The sequence below is a fragment of the Macrotis lagotis genome, chromosome X (genome assembly GCF_037893015.1).
Source record: "Macrotis lagotis isolate mMagLag1 chromosome X, bilby.v1.9.chrom.fasta, whole genome shotgun sequence".
Lineage (NCBI taxonomy): Eukaryota > Metazoa > Chordata > Mammalia > Peramelemorphia > Peramelidae > Macrotis > Macrotis lagotis.
In genome coordinates this window covers 276,354,732-276,370,111 of record NC_133666.1, presented here as the reverse complement: position 1 = coordinate 276,370,111, position 15,380 = coordinate 276,354,732, and the positions used below count along the sequence as shown (strand labels likewise).

General features: G+C 33.2%; 1 protein-coding gene across 1 annotated transcript in view; it reads right to left on the bottom strand.

The window, feature by feature from the left end:
• The window catches only part of HCN1 (hyperpolarization activated cyclic nucleotide gated potassium channel 1), a 655,526-nt gene that overhangs the window by 72,588 nt on the left and 567,558 nt on the right, over positions 1 to 15,380 (bottom strand). The window contains exon 6 of the mRNA XM_074203552.1: positions 13,722 to 13,962. Coding sequence (XP_074059653.1) covers positions 13,722 to 13,962 — 241 coding nt within the window. The remainder of the gene's footprint in view (positions 1 to 13,721; positions 13,963 to 15,380) is intronic.

Sequence of the window (15,380 nt, the reverse complement as noted above, 5' to 3'; positions counted from 1 at the left end):
TTTTCCCTTTCCCCTCCAACTTCTACCCTCCCTATTGTCAGCCCCTCCTTCCTTTTTTTCTTTTCTTGTTTCCTTTCTATTTCCCTGTAGGATAAGATAAATTTCTAAACCCTACTGAGTGTGCTTGGTGTTCCCTCTTTCATTTGATTCTGATGAGAATAAGATTCAAGCAATATTCTCCTAATTCCCTTTACTGAAATAAGTTGTTTGTATCTTTTTATGTGATGTAATTTACCCTATTTTGTAAATAGTACAGTTGTACTTCCCTCAGTACTATAATTTTTTCCATGTCTTAATTTTTTATATTATCATATTAAAATCAACTCACTTACATCCAGTAGTTATTTATACTCCTACCTGAATATAGAGTTCTTAAGTTACAAGTGTGATCTTCCTATGAAGGGAAATAAAAAACTTAATCTTACTGTATATGTGTGTGTTTGTGTGTGTGTGTGTGTGTGTGTTGTATTTGAAAAGAAAATTTTCTGATCAGCTCTGGTCTTTTCATCAGGGAAGTTTGAATGTTTCCTAGTTCATTGACTATCCTTCTTTTCCCCTGAAAAATTATGCTCAAATTTGCTGGGGAGTTGATTCTTTGTTTTAGTTTCTGCTCCTCTGCCTTCCTGAATATTTTATTTCAGATCCCTTGATTCTTTTATGTTGAAACAGTAAAGTCCTATGTAATGTGAGACTGGCTCCTTGGAATTGAAATCATTTCTTTCTAGATGCTTACAGTATTCTCTTCTTATTGATATAATTCTGGAATTTAGCCGTAATATTTCCTTAAGTCTTCATTTTGGAATCTCTTTTAGCAATAAATTAGTGGATTATTTCAATGACTATTTCCCCCTCTGGTTCCAAGATAACAGGGCATTTTTCCTTGACAATTTCATGAAAGATATTTAACTAACTCTTTTTTGATCATGGATTAATTCCTAAATTATATCTTGGATCTATTTTTCAGACCAGTTGTTTTTCTAATAAGATATTTTCCATCTTATTTTTTTTTCATTTAAAAAATTGATTCTTGATGTCTCACTGGCTTTCATTTTCCAATTGTGATTTTTAATGATTTTTTTCAGTTACCTTTTGTAATCTCCTTTTTATTATGATTAATTCTATTTTTAAGGAATTTGTTTTCTTCAGTGGATTTTTTCCCAATTTGGTCTATTTTATTTTTAAAAAAGTTTTTTTTTCTCAATTTTTGTGCTTCTGTTTCCAAGCTGTTGACTCTTTTTTCACAATTCTCCTACATATCTCTCCTTTATTTTTCTTCTAATAGTCTTACTTGATTTTTAAGATCCTTTCTAAGCTCTTCCAATAGGACTTTTTTGGCTTGAGAGCAATCCATATTCTCCTTTAAGGCTTCATATGTTGGTATTTTGCCATTTTCTTCTTCTGAGTTCACTTTTTAATTTTTCCATTCGCTATAGTATATATCTATGGTTAGGGATCTTTTGGGGGGGGAGCTTGCTCATTTTTTAAAAAAATAAGTTGGCCTCTGCCCCTGAAGCTGAGGGGATACTGTCCCAAGGTTCTTGTGCTGGGGGCCAGGAGCCTGGTCACTAACTTTTCATGCTGGACTTCAGGTACTGGAAATTTGGTCCCTGCCCTGGAGTTGCCTGGTTTAGTTGCACCTACTGTCCTGGTGTTCTGTGACTCAGACTATGCCACTGTGGTGGAGATATCACAGCTGGCAAGTGACCTTTAGTTGTTGATCTGTGTTGTGCCTAACAAACTCCCTCTGGTTTACTTACACCCACTTTTGCTGGACTATGCTTTCCCTTCACACAAGTGTGAAAGCACTTTCCTGAAGTCCTTCCAAGATATCTTAAGCTGGTAAATTGCTCCACTCTATATTTTTGTGGATTTTGTCCCTCCAGAATGCATTTATAGGCATAAAGAGAGTTCATGCAACTTCGTGTTTTTTCTCTTTCTTTTAGGCCCCATCACCTCAATTATCATTTTTTAATCACCTACCATGTTAAATAGTATGTCATTCTACAGTCCCTGATGGATGTAGTATTTATAGAATGATCTAAAGATCTTTTTCTTGTTCTTGTTTTTGCTTTTAGTTTTCTTCCTTCCATTTTTATCGTCATGATGGCTTTGCTTAGTTGGATTTCTTGCCAAATATCCTTTATTTTCCTCTCTATTTTATAAGGCAATATATTTCATAATGGAAGACAAATAATAAAGAGCTTTATTCATAAAAATATAAAAATAAATTTATATTACAAGCATGGGTTGGTTTAGTTACCATCTCCCTCAACTTTCCAAGTGATTTAAGGGTTTTCTGTCTAAGGTTATTAAGATTCTTTTAGTCTCCACTCATGATACTTTATACACAGAAGCTTAGATACATAGGTTTATGTACATAAGTTTATGTACACAGTTTAATATGAATTTGTTTTAATAGGTGTTGCTATTCATACATTACCCATTTTATTATAAATAATGTTTAAATAGCACAGGATAAAAGTATTTCAACTGTATGCTATAAACTTTTCTCATAGTTATTATTATTATCATTATTATAGGTTCATTGTTTTATATTTTTTCTTATTCCTAGCAAGTCAGCATTTTAACTGTGAATGGATCATCACTTTAGGAATCACATCCATATCTATTATGAATTTTTCTTGTCTTTCAAAACTATTGTTTCTGTGATGTCCCTCAGTGCTTCTGATTCCTACTACCTATCTATTATTTTCTCAAAGAAAATTTCCATGAAGTAGAGATGTGTGGTTTTATGTAGTCTATACATTTTTAGCTTCTCTCAGTACTTATTCATGATCTAATATATTTCTTGCCATTTTCATCTAATCCCCACTTTGCATTGAAGTCACAGAGAATCTAAATACATATTGATATAATTTGAAGAGTTCTTGAAGAAACTTTCTACTTGTTTATCTTTTGTAATTGATTTTCATGCATAAGGTGGAATAGTTTTCAGGTTCGACTTTTTTGCAAATACATATTAAGAGGGCTGAAATATATGATTACCAAATATTCCATAGAATGATTTCTTATTACATTTAGGTATAAAATAAAATTAATCTTGTCAATACTTTTCTCCCCCTGTAACAAATTATCTTCAGTCAATTTTCTATTTAAAGCAACTTTCTTTTATATGGTTTCATTTATAGTGATAGTGTCAAAATTTGTGATTCCTCTTGTAGTGTGTTGATTTATTGATTATTAGAAAAATATCTAACATTTTAAAAAACAAAAGCCAAATTAAGGTTTATAGTGAATCTTAAAAACTGTGATTCCAAAATTCTCTGTCTCTATTTTATTATGCAAAATTAGAAAAAGATACATAGAGATATGAATCAATCTGTATTTTTGTTGCTGTTCTATGAGTGTCATGGTTAAAGAGTTAATCATCAAGCATCTAGCTTACTAGCAATAATCCTCTTTACTTGAGTAAGATGAATATCAGCAAACATACTATCTGTGTTCAAGAAAATAGTTGAAACCTTTCTAAAATGATAGAACTCTCTAGATAATAGACTTTGTTGATATGCCCTTAATGAGCCCAGGGTAAACTCCACACTGTGCTTAGACATTAAACTGGGAATCTATACATAATATAATATTATGAAAATATCCACAAATTTTTATAAAAGAACCCATTAGCTTTATAAAATGGTAATAAATAGGTCATAGACTTAACCTAATACTATAATTAACTCATAAGTATTTATCTCTCATAACCAAGAGAATGAGCTTAATAAAATATCAAGTGGGGAAGGCAGGAAATTAGGGAAAAAAAGTGTACATTCAGTGTAATGTAAAGTTTCTGATCTCTGATTCCATGTTCTGTAGTTCTTTATTAATAGCCTTTTCTTAGATTTCATTCTTCTTGATCTCTCTATAAGCTTTAAAAGTAGTTAATCACCCTCTTCTCCTTGAAAGTCTCTTTTCTTTAGGTTGTCAGAAAACTCTTCTCTCAAGCTTTTCCTTATGCCTAACTATTCTCTCTCAATTTCCTTTTGTGGAATCTAATCCAGATCATGTATACCTACTGTTTTGTCCAGGCTCTAGCTTTAACCCTGCTTTCTTCTATTTCTATACTAGTTAACTGGATGATCTCATCAGCTCCTATGGCTTATAGTTATCATTTCTATGTTAATGATTTTCTAATCCCACTGTAACCTCTCTGTTGACCTCCAGTCTCAAATCGTCAAATACCTAGAAAATATTAAACAGAATATCCAATAGACATGTTAAACTCAACATATCAAAGCTTAAACTCATCTTTACCCCAATCGTTTACACCTTCCAAAATTTCTTATTACTTATAAGGGTATTTAATGAATTTCAATAGCTCCATATCACCTCTCTAAATCAGAACCCACTGTTTGGCATTTAAAGTAATTTATAACCTAGCCCCCTCGTACCTTTTTAATCTTCTTACACCTTAATTCCTGTCACATGCTGTTTTGTCCAGTGACACTGGTCTTCTTGTTGTTCCACAAACAACATTTTGTTTAAAGTTCTGGGCATGTTTTCTGGCATCCCATTTGTCTGCATTGCTTTCCCTCCACATTTTTGCTTCCTGGTTTCTCTGGCTTCCTTCAAGTTCTAGTTAAAATCTTACCTTCTTCAGGAATCCTTTCCCAATGTTTCAATGCTAGGATCTTTCTTCAGTTAAATATTACTTCTATATCCTGTGTATGACTTGTTTGCATATGCCCATTTGTTTATTGTCTCTTTTATTTTTGAAGGCAGCTCAAAAATATCTTTTGCATTCCTTTGCTTCCTCAGTACTTAGAATTGTTACCTGATTGTCTGGATAATATAATACATATGAATGAATGAATATAACCATGTTTACATCATAGCATCCACATTTTCAAGCACAAATTCACATTTCAAGCATAAAGGTTCAAAAATAAGTTTCAAACCAATTTTGCTCAAGATAAAAGTGCATCACTACCACAAATTATTGTCATAAAGATAGTGAGACTGTCATCAATAATTGCTCAGACTTGACCAACAAATAGGAAGTATTGGTAAAAGACTTTGCAAACTAATACACATGAACTTGTGAAAAGCAGAAGGCAATGAGTCAATAATGGAAAAAACAGTGATAACTTCTCTTTTTTCTCTCTTTTTTTTTTGTAAGATGGAACACATTATAGGAAGAAGTCAGACTTAAGGTTCTTGGGTGTATAACCTGAAAAAAAATCAGGCTCTGACAACTCATAGAAACATAAATTCTAAGGTCTGGACTATTAAGATATAATTGTTTTATCTTGGTTAGTGGGACAAAAGGCTAAAAATATTTTTCAGAAGCACTCAAAACATTTTATTTTTAACCTGAATCATTCACCTGTGAACTTTTTTTATAAGAAATTTATAAGATAGCAGTGCGACATTACAAAACTCCCAGAATTTTTCTGAAAACAACTATAAAGTGACAGAACACACAAAAGAGTGAAAAAGTTCTCAACTTAAGGTGTCATGAAGGTACTTCAGTTAATTTCTGCCTTGTGTAGCTGAAAGGGGAGTACAGCCCAGTATAGGTGGGAGAGTTGGACAGCTAGCGTGAGACTCTAGGCCACAGTTCAGCTCAGGTCCAGGCTAGCAAGCCAGCAGTGCAACAGGCCAGCAGTGAGGGTTCAAAATGCAGCTTGGAAAACAAAGTTTGAGTCCCAAAAATACTGGGTAACAGACAGGACTGAGTTGGACTAATGCAAGAAACAAACTGCTAGCATCTGAAACACCATATATCACAAAAAGTTTGAGACTGTGCCCTTTTTGCCCCAGGAGTAGAGTTCAACTATCAAAATGATTTTAAAAAAGTGCAAACCATAACAAACTACTATTCTGATGGGAATGATAAAAATGACATCTCAAAAGAGAAAAGCAGTGACAAAATACCTACATGTGAAGCTTCAAAGAGGTTTTTGAATTGGTATGAAATCCAAATAGACCTCTTGGGAGAGCTCAAAAAAAGGATTTTAAGAAGCAAAGAAGAGAGAAAGAATAAAAATGGAGCAAACATATGAGACATGCAGGAGAATTATAAAAAATTGATTAAGGAAAACAGTATCTTTAAAAGTAAAACTGGCCAAATGGAAAAAAGAAATATATTCCTATAAAAGTAAAAATGGTCAACTGGAAAAAGAATATAATTCATCAAAAACTGAAATAGACAAAGTAGAAAAGAAATGTAACTCATAAAAATGTTAAGAAAATAAAACCTTAAAAATTAGAATTGGACAATTGGAAATTAATAATGCTATGAAACACCAAGATTCCATCTAACAAAATGAAAAGGATAGAGGGAAAGAAAAATAGGAAAAAATGTAAATAACTCTTGGGAAAAATGACTGACCTTAAAACCAGATCCAGGAGAAATAATTTATTAATTATTGGTCTACATAAAAGTCAGGATCAGAAAAAAGAAATACTGAACAGTATCACACGGAAAATTATCATGGAAAACTGCTCTAATGTCCTAGAACAAAAAGATAAAATAGTATTAAAGACTCTATCAATCATCCCCAGAAAGAGGCTCCAAAATTAAAAAAAAACCTCAAAGGAATATTGTAGTCAAATTTCACAATCAGCAACTAAAAAAGAACATACTGCAAACAGCCAAAAAAAGAAGTAATTTAAATATCAGAAAGTCATAATCAGGATTATGCCGGACTTCGCAACTATAACATTAAAGTATCAGATAGTGTGAAATATGATATTCCCGGGGACAAAGGAGCTTGGATTATAACCAAGAATCAATTATATCCTGTAAAATTCAACATATTTTTTTCAGGAGAAAAAGATGAATTTTAAAAGGAACAGAGAACTTTCAACATTACCTGATAAAAAAACTAGAACTGAAAAGAAAATCTGATCTTCAAGAGATGCATGAAATGATAAATAGAAATAAAAAAAATTGTTACTCAACAAGACTAAGGAAAAGAAATGCTAACCAATAAGACTAAATAGGAAGACATTACCTCTAACTCTTGAGAACTGTATTTCTCTTAGGACAGTTGAAATAAACATAATTAGACAGGGGGGTGAGGAGATAAATTGATCAAAATGTGATGAGAGATCTATTTCTATTGGGAAAGCTAGAAAGAGGATACTCAAACTGAGGATGTAGGTATAAATTGATAATGGTTTGATGATGTTTATGACTTTTGGGAATTGTACTTCTATTATGACATGAAAGGAGCATAATTTGGCAAGGGTACAAGACAGGTATAAAACAATTTAGACATGAAAAAAAGATTATAATGGCAGAAGAAAATGGAAGCATTAGAGGATAATTAACACCACATGAAGAGGGACAAAGGACCTAAGTTAGAGGGAAAGTAGGAAGAGGGTAAACACTGAGTAAATTCTACTCTCAAAAGATTTGTCTCAGAGAAGGAATGACATACATTCCCAATTTGGGTTTAGAAATTTATCCTAGCCTACAAGGTAGTAGAAGGAAACAAGGGGAACAGTAAAAAGCAAAACATCAATGAGTAAGGATAAGGAGAGAGGAGAAAAAATTGCAAAGAGAGGAATGAAAGGAAAGAGAGAAAGAAAAGGTCTTTCTGCAAATAAAACCAATGTAACCCAGATTAGAAAGAATAAAGAAAGCTGGGAAACAATTTTCACAGCTAGTGCTTCTGACAAAGGACTTATTTCTAAAATATAAAGAGAACTGAGTCAAATCTATAAGACTATATTCCTCAGGAGCAGTTATTTAAAAATTACCTAGCTCTGTGGGCAAGTCACTTAACCCCATTGCCTTGTCAAAAGAATGCATTCCCCAAATGATAAAGTATCAAAAGATATGAACAGGCAATTTTCAGATGAAGAAAGAAGATGCTCCAAATCATCAGTAACAAAAGAAATGCAAATAAAAACAACTAAGGTACTACCTCATATCTATCAGACTGGATAAGATGACATACACATAAAACGAAAATGATCAGTATTGAGAGGATATGGGAAAAATGGGACACTAGTGCACTGTTGGTGGAGTTGTGAACTGAGTCAATCATTCTGGAGAGCAGAATCCAGGAGAGATAAGGCAAATAGAACTATGCATACTTCTGATTCAGTAATACTGCTAAAAGATTTATATATCAAAGAGATCATGAAAGAGGGAAAGATCCACTTATACAAAAATATTTAAAACTGCTCTTCTTGTAGTGGCAAAGAATTGGAAATTGATGGAATGCCCATCAATTGGGTAATTGCTTGAACAAATTATAATATATAAATGCTATGGAATACTATTGTTTTGTAAGAAATGAGTGGATAGACTTGAGAAGTCTGGAAAGACTTTCATGAACTGATGCAGAATGAAGTGAGTAGAACCAGGAGAACATCATACATATTAACAGCAACATTGTGAGATGATCAACTATGATGGATGGAAGCAGTTCTTCCCTGCAATTCAGTGATCAAGGATAAACTCAGGAGACTTGTTATTGACATGTCATTCACATTCAGAGAAAAGAACTATGGAGTCTAAATGCAGAGGAAAGCACATTACATTCACTTTTTAAAATTCCTTTTATGTTGTTTCTCTCTCATGATCTTTTTCCCCCTTCTCATGTGGAAATATGTTTAATGTGATTACACGTGTATACTCTATATCAGTTTGTTTGCTACCATAGGATTGTAGGTGAGAAGGGAAAGTGGTAGAATACTGTGGAACTCAAAAACATGCAAGAGAGTGAATGTCGAAAGTTATCTTTGCGTATAATTAGAAAAAAATTTAAAAATAAAGAAATCAATTAAAAAAAGGAAATTCAGACTGCATCACTCAACCTACATTCAAAAGACTTGGATTTGGACCCTAATTCCCCTAATGTAGACCTCAGCACAACACTAGTCAGAATTTCAGTGGTTGTGCAATCTCAACAAGATCTGACTGACATTTAACTCTCAACCTGGCTTCAGTTTCCCCTTTGTAAAATGAGAATGATCTTATCCTAGATATGTATTTATTTCCTATCAGGGTTCATTCCAGACTCTTAAAGGGCTTTCCTCACCATGCCCAGAATCTGGTGCCTTAATTTCTTCTTGGGTTTTAAAAGAATCATCAGGGTTATAGGGAAAAAAGAAAGTGACCCATTAAGCATCTGACTGATGTGATGGGGGATATATATATATATATATATATATATATATATATATATATATATATATATATATGTAGAGAGAGAGAGAGAGAGAGAGACAGGAGTGATTTTTTTATATTGAATTTCAAAGACAATGATCTTCCAGCATGAACTAATACAAATATTTATTAGCAAATTGAAATAAATTTAAGTATAGCTAAAAATTAAAAAAAAAACACCAACACCAAATTTCCCTGAAGAAATTTAATTCATTCAGAATCTGAGATGTTACAAGATGTCCCAGTACTGGAAACCAACAAAGACCACTCCCCAGTTCCAGGGAGCAGAGGGTTCCTTTGAAGCACAAGTGGTGAAATTGATTTGACTCCTTAAAAATTTCTTGAATGAATTATTAAAGGGATGATTTTCATGCAGAAAGGAAAGGGGAAATTGCTACAAATCAGTCAACAAGCATTATTAAGAACCTACAATGTGCCAGATGGTGTAATCAGAAGAAGCATATTGCAGATAATGGCAGAGAAAAATAATTTTCCTTTCTGTCAGATCTACTACATTGATAGTTTTAGGAAAATGCTAGAGATACCATATTTAGATTTCAGCAAGGCATTTGAGAATTTCTCATTCTATTCTCAAAGAAAAATGGAGACATATTAATTTGGGTAATAGGAAAGCTAGGGATACTGGAAATTGATTAATAGACTACTCAAAAATATTTTTAATCAATCTATGTTAACTTGTGAAGTCTAGTGTGATGTGCTACAGTTCTTTCTACTGGACATTTGATGTTCCAGATTCTTTTTTTTGGAGTCACATAAATAGAACATATATTTTCATAGTAAATATATGCTGAGGTAATTTAAATTAAAATGGAAGGAAAATAATAAATGGAATCTAAGTCTCAGGATCTAAAATCAGTTGAAATACTATACCAAATAAAATAATATTTTATTCAAAAAAGGTACATGCTAAGTCATGCATTTAGAGGAAAGAAAAAGCTCTGCAACTTTAGAATGGGGATATATAGAACCCAAGTTTTGTAAAATAAAAAGGAGGGGCAAGAAGTTTCATTGTTCAAATGAATCTATCCTATGTTGTGGATAAGTAAAAAGTAAGAATGGGAAAATTGATAGTTTCACTGTGTCCTGTTTTGGACATATCACACCTGAAACAATATGTCTAACTCTGTTCATTAGATTTTAAAAAAGACTTTGATAAAACTTCAAAGATAAAAGATCAGAATGATAAGGAAATTCCAAGATGTATTTAAGGGAAAGAAATTGATAATTTTTAGCTTAGAGAATAGGAAATTTATTGGTGTTTTCAGGTGAAAGAGAGATTATATTTATTTTTTCTGTACTCCATACAGCTGAAAAGAACTAATGGATAAAAAGTAGAGGGAAACAAATTCCACCTCAATTTTTTAAGGTAAAATTTCCTACCAATTAGAAGTTCCCTAAATAAAAGGAAATGACTGCCATCAAATAGATGGCCACTTGTCAGAGATGTGGAGAATACCTATGCTTTAAGTAAGAGTTGGACTAGAAAAACCAGTTATTGAGTCATGTCAATCATTTGGGATTTTCCTGACAATGATACTGGAGTGGTTTGCCATTTCCTTCTCCAGATCATTTTATAGTTGAGGAAACTGAGACAAACAGCATTAACTGTTTTGACTAGGGTTAAGCAGTTAGTAAGTATCTGAGCCTGGATCTGAACTCTTGAAGCCAAGACTTCCTGATTCCAAGCTGAGTGTTCTATCCACTGGGGCCTTTTAACTGCCCTAGAAAAACCCTATAGATCTGTTCAACTCCAAATATTTTATGGAGTTGGAAGACTAGAAGTTGGACTCTAGGAAGAACGCTATGTGATGAATAAAATAACAACAACAACCAAACTAGAAGACATGAAGGAATTTATGCTATCAGGTCACAGCACGAGTAATTTAGAAAGTACTCTTGAAAAGATGATGGAGGAATTTGGTGTATATAGATTAGTTGTTTTTCATTCTTTCCTAGAAACCATCAGACACTGATTACATTGTTCTACTTTGGAAACTACAGAATCTTTAAATTCAGCTATTAAAATTCTGTTTTTCAACTCACAAGACCCTAAATTTAAAAAGGGCTTGAGAAACCATCTAAACTGATCACTTTTTTCATCTTAGGGGTGAGGAACCTGGGGCACAGTGAGCCAGAGTCATGACCTCTAGTTCTAAATCTGGTACTTTATCCCATGTTTCTCACTTCTCTCAACTCTTGTAGCCCCTCTTCAACTCTTTGTCTCTTTGATTATTTTACCAGCATTATATTCATTATGCCCTTTTCTTTTGGTCAATGCTCCTAGGCAGGTAGATGGTGAAGTGGATAGAATGTTCTATCTGGAGTCAGGAAGACCTCAGTTCAAACCTAGTCTCAGATATCTGCCACAATATCCTCAACTGTAAAAGATAGCAGGGTTTTGTGAGGAAAAAAGTGAAAGTACTGGTATCATAGGTCTTGGAATATGGTAGGCCCTTAATAAATGCATGTGTACCTCTATAGAGCTGCTGTTTTGTCTCTCGAAAACTGATGAAAAATTTTTGGCCTGTCCATGATTTCTGCTGACACTCAGTTTCCCATTGTGACATTTAGAATCCCCTAAAACAGGTTCTTCCAGTCTCACTATTTTCCATTTTTATTAAATATTTTTCTTCTATTTTCTGTTCTGTCTATTTACTATTTCTATTCTGTCCTCAAGACGTCATCACTGTCCTAAATCTACAGCTTTAGCTTTGTCAACATTTCTTTTTTTATACAATGTATCTGCTCCATAGTCTTCTCATCTCCTTCCAGATCTCTTCTAAATGAAACTTATGAAAAAGGGTAATCACCTTATCTTGTTCCCCCTAAATCTTTTATCTTTCCCGTGGGAATGGCTTCTGTCAACTCTTCCATGCAAACTTTCAAGCTTGGTGAATGCTTTGTACTTTCCTGTATATACCTGACAGCTAATCTTTTCCTAAATTGTGATGGTTAGATACTCTTCTAAGCTCCATATTTTATCCTATTTCTGTGACTTATGCCTAATTTTATTGTCTTCTGAGCTTCTTGCTTTTTGCCTTTCTCTTCTGCTGCTGTTAAAAAAAACATACTTTCAAAAATTCAACTTAACATTTGTCTCTTCAAATCTCTTTTTCCTTATTTATTCATTAAAACTCACTTTGTATTTATAACATTTGTATTCATCTTTATGGTCACAATTCCCTTTCCTCCTGCATCATAGCTTTGTAACTCTTTTCCCCTTCTCCCTTTTTATCTTCAAGCTTCCATGACATTTATCAAAATGGCTGAAATCACTTTCTTCTTTCTTGCCCAGCTATTTCCCCCTCTCTTTCCCTCAAATCACTCTTTAGGACAAAAGCATTATAAATCTTCCTTGGATACTGCTGATATTGTTTTTCATTCTTTTCCAGAAACCATCAGACAATGATTACATGGTTATACCTTAGAAATTACAGAATCTTTAAATCCATCTTTTAAAAGGTTTATTTTTAATGTCTATGGAAAACATCTACATAAAAAGAAGTTCCAGTGATACTTTCTTTGACATTAACTTACTGTATTACCTTGGGCAGACTGTTTAATGTATTTCACCCTTGGTTTCCTAACCTGTAAAATAAGACATTCCAGAGTACTTATCATAAGTAATTTTCTTTTTCTCAAAAGAGAGGTGGCAGACAGTACCCTAAAATAACATATATTTAGAGTTGGAAGGGACTACAGAGGTTATCAAATCCTATGACTTCAAGTTACAGATAACAAAATAGATATTTAGAAAGTTCAAGTGACTTGCTTAGTCACAAAGCAAAACAAGTATCTGAGGTGAGTTTCTAATCCAAGTATTCCTGACTTCAAATTCAGTAGTTTGAAATTATACAAAGTGTAAATTTATTCTGTTTAACTCTACTTTTTTGGTTAGGAGTAGCTAGGTGACTAAGTGGATGTTAGAGTGCTGGGCCTGGAGTCAGGAAGATTCATCTTACTGAATTTTAATCTGGCCTCAGATATAGTCTGTGAGACCATGGGGAAGTTGCATAACCCTGTTTGGCTCAGTTTCCTCATCTGAAAATGAACTAGAGAAGGAAATAGTAAACTACTGAAGAAACTTTGCTAAGAAAACCCCAAATGGGTTCACAAAAGGTCAGACACAACAGAACTATAACAACAAAAAATTCTTGCTTATAAAACAGAGGTTCTATTGATAGTATAGTTCAAACAAATGGCACTAAAGATTCCCAGAGCATCAAGGACACATTTAAATGAAATGAAAGTAAAATGACTCATTCTAATAAGCATCCTTTCATCACTAAAGTTTTATAATTCCAGGCTCACTGGAAAATGTTTTCCTCAAATGGAAATCTTCTACATGTTAAAAATAAAAAAAAAAAATAAAATGGTGATATTAATGGCAAGTTTATGTTCCCTGAGCTTTTGTTTTATGAAAACATGTTATACAGCAATCCCTCTATCATATCCAAGCAGAAATACACACTTAAAAATAACATTTAAAATACCAAGTCCTCTTTATTGTCAGAATATAAATGAAATTCTACCTTAGTTACATTTTCTTTTCACTAACCTCCAAAGTATGAACCATCAGTCAACTTCATTTCTTTACTAGATTTAGTGATGACACCAGCAACACCATGTTGGATGAAGTACATTTTTTTGCCCACAGCTCCTTCTCGAATGATATAATCTCCAGGTTGAAATACCTCAAACCTTAGTTTGCTCAGCATGGCCGTCACAAAATTGGGATCGGCGTTAGCAAAAAGCGGCATGGTGGCCACCAACTTCCTACAGTTGAAGTTGACTATCTCCTAAAAAATGAAAGGAAAAAATGATTAAAATGGTGATGAGTCATCCAAACAAATAGATATTTGAAAAATAGAATGTCATTAATATAGCATTTAGAAATTGGAAGTATAAACTCAAGAAACCCAGGATAGTACACAATTTTCAATAATCCCACATTTTTAGCATCTCAGGCTTTTAGATTTTACAAAATCTTAGAAATTCTAGGCACTTCTATAACCTTTTCAGAGAAGAAAAATGAATCATTTTCTACTAAATGCAGTATTATAAAATGCACTATACATACTTTTCTTCAGTATAATTTTGATTACCCTAACTTATACTCATGTTAGTAAAATTGAGAAAAATACTCTGCTGCCAGGCAAAAGGATTTCTAATATTATGACTTTTAATCAAAAGTCCACATGGCATCAGACATCATGGATATTTAAGCAACATGTCCCAAAAATGATTACTCTGATCTCTGGAAACAAAGGTTTCTCAATTGGTTGGTTCTCACTATTCAGAACAACTGAAAAAAAAACCTACCACTCTTTAGAATGGATTTTAGTTCTGCACTGGTTGGCATGTAATAGGCAACACTAAGAAAAATAGCTATTTTTCCCTGGTGTCCTGACATAAACTCTGAGAGAGTCTGTAGCTTGTGGCTTACGCCTATTAATTCTGCTGTTCTCTTTCTACTCTGTACATCTAAGGCAAAGCAAAACTTAACCAAGAACTCTCCTGAACAGGAAATGTGGATCTGTGCTCATTTGTTTAAGATGCTGAAGAAAAAGAGAGCAAAGGTGAGGTTTAGGGTTTTGATTTTTTTTAATTGGGGAGAAAAAGTAGCCCTACTCTATGAAGGGCTATATTTAACATGGGTTCAAATATAAGACTCTTTGAGACTATTTCCTCATTTTTAATTTAAGGATAATAATATCTTCATTATTACCCCAGGGTCTTTGTGTTGAAAATATCCTTTAAATCTTGAAGTCTTTTATAAATGTGGATGATATTATTTGTAGTACATAGGAATGAAAACTAACTTTGAAGTCACAGGACACAGGTATAAATTCTGTCTCTTTCATTTATGACCTGCATGATCTTAAACAACCTCTCTGGTCCCCAGTTTCCACTTGTGCAAAAGGAAAAATCTGAACTAGAGAGTGTCTAAAGACTCTTCCAGTTCTAGATCATATGATCTTTTCTGTAGTTAACTCATTTTTCAATCATGTCCAATTACTCATGACCTCATTTGGGAATTTCTTGGCAAAGGTACTAGAATGCATTGTCATTTCCTTTTCCAGCTTATTTACAGATGAGGAAACTTAAGACAAACAGGATTAAATGATTTGAAGTGTGTGAGGTCAGATTTGAACTTAGGAAGATGAGTCTTCCTGCCTCCAGGAATGGCACTCTTTTCTTGTGCCATCTAGATAAC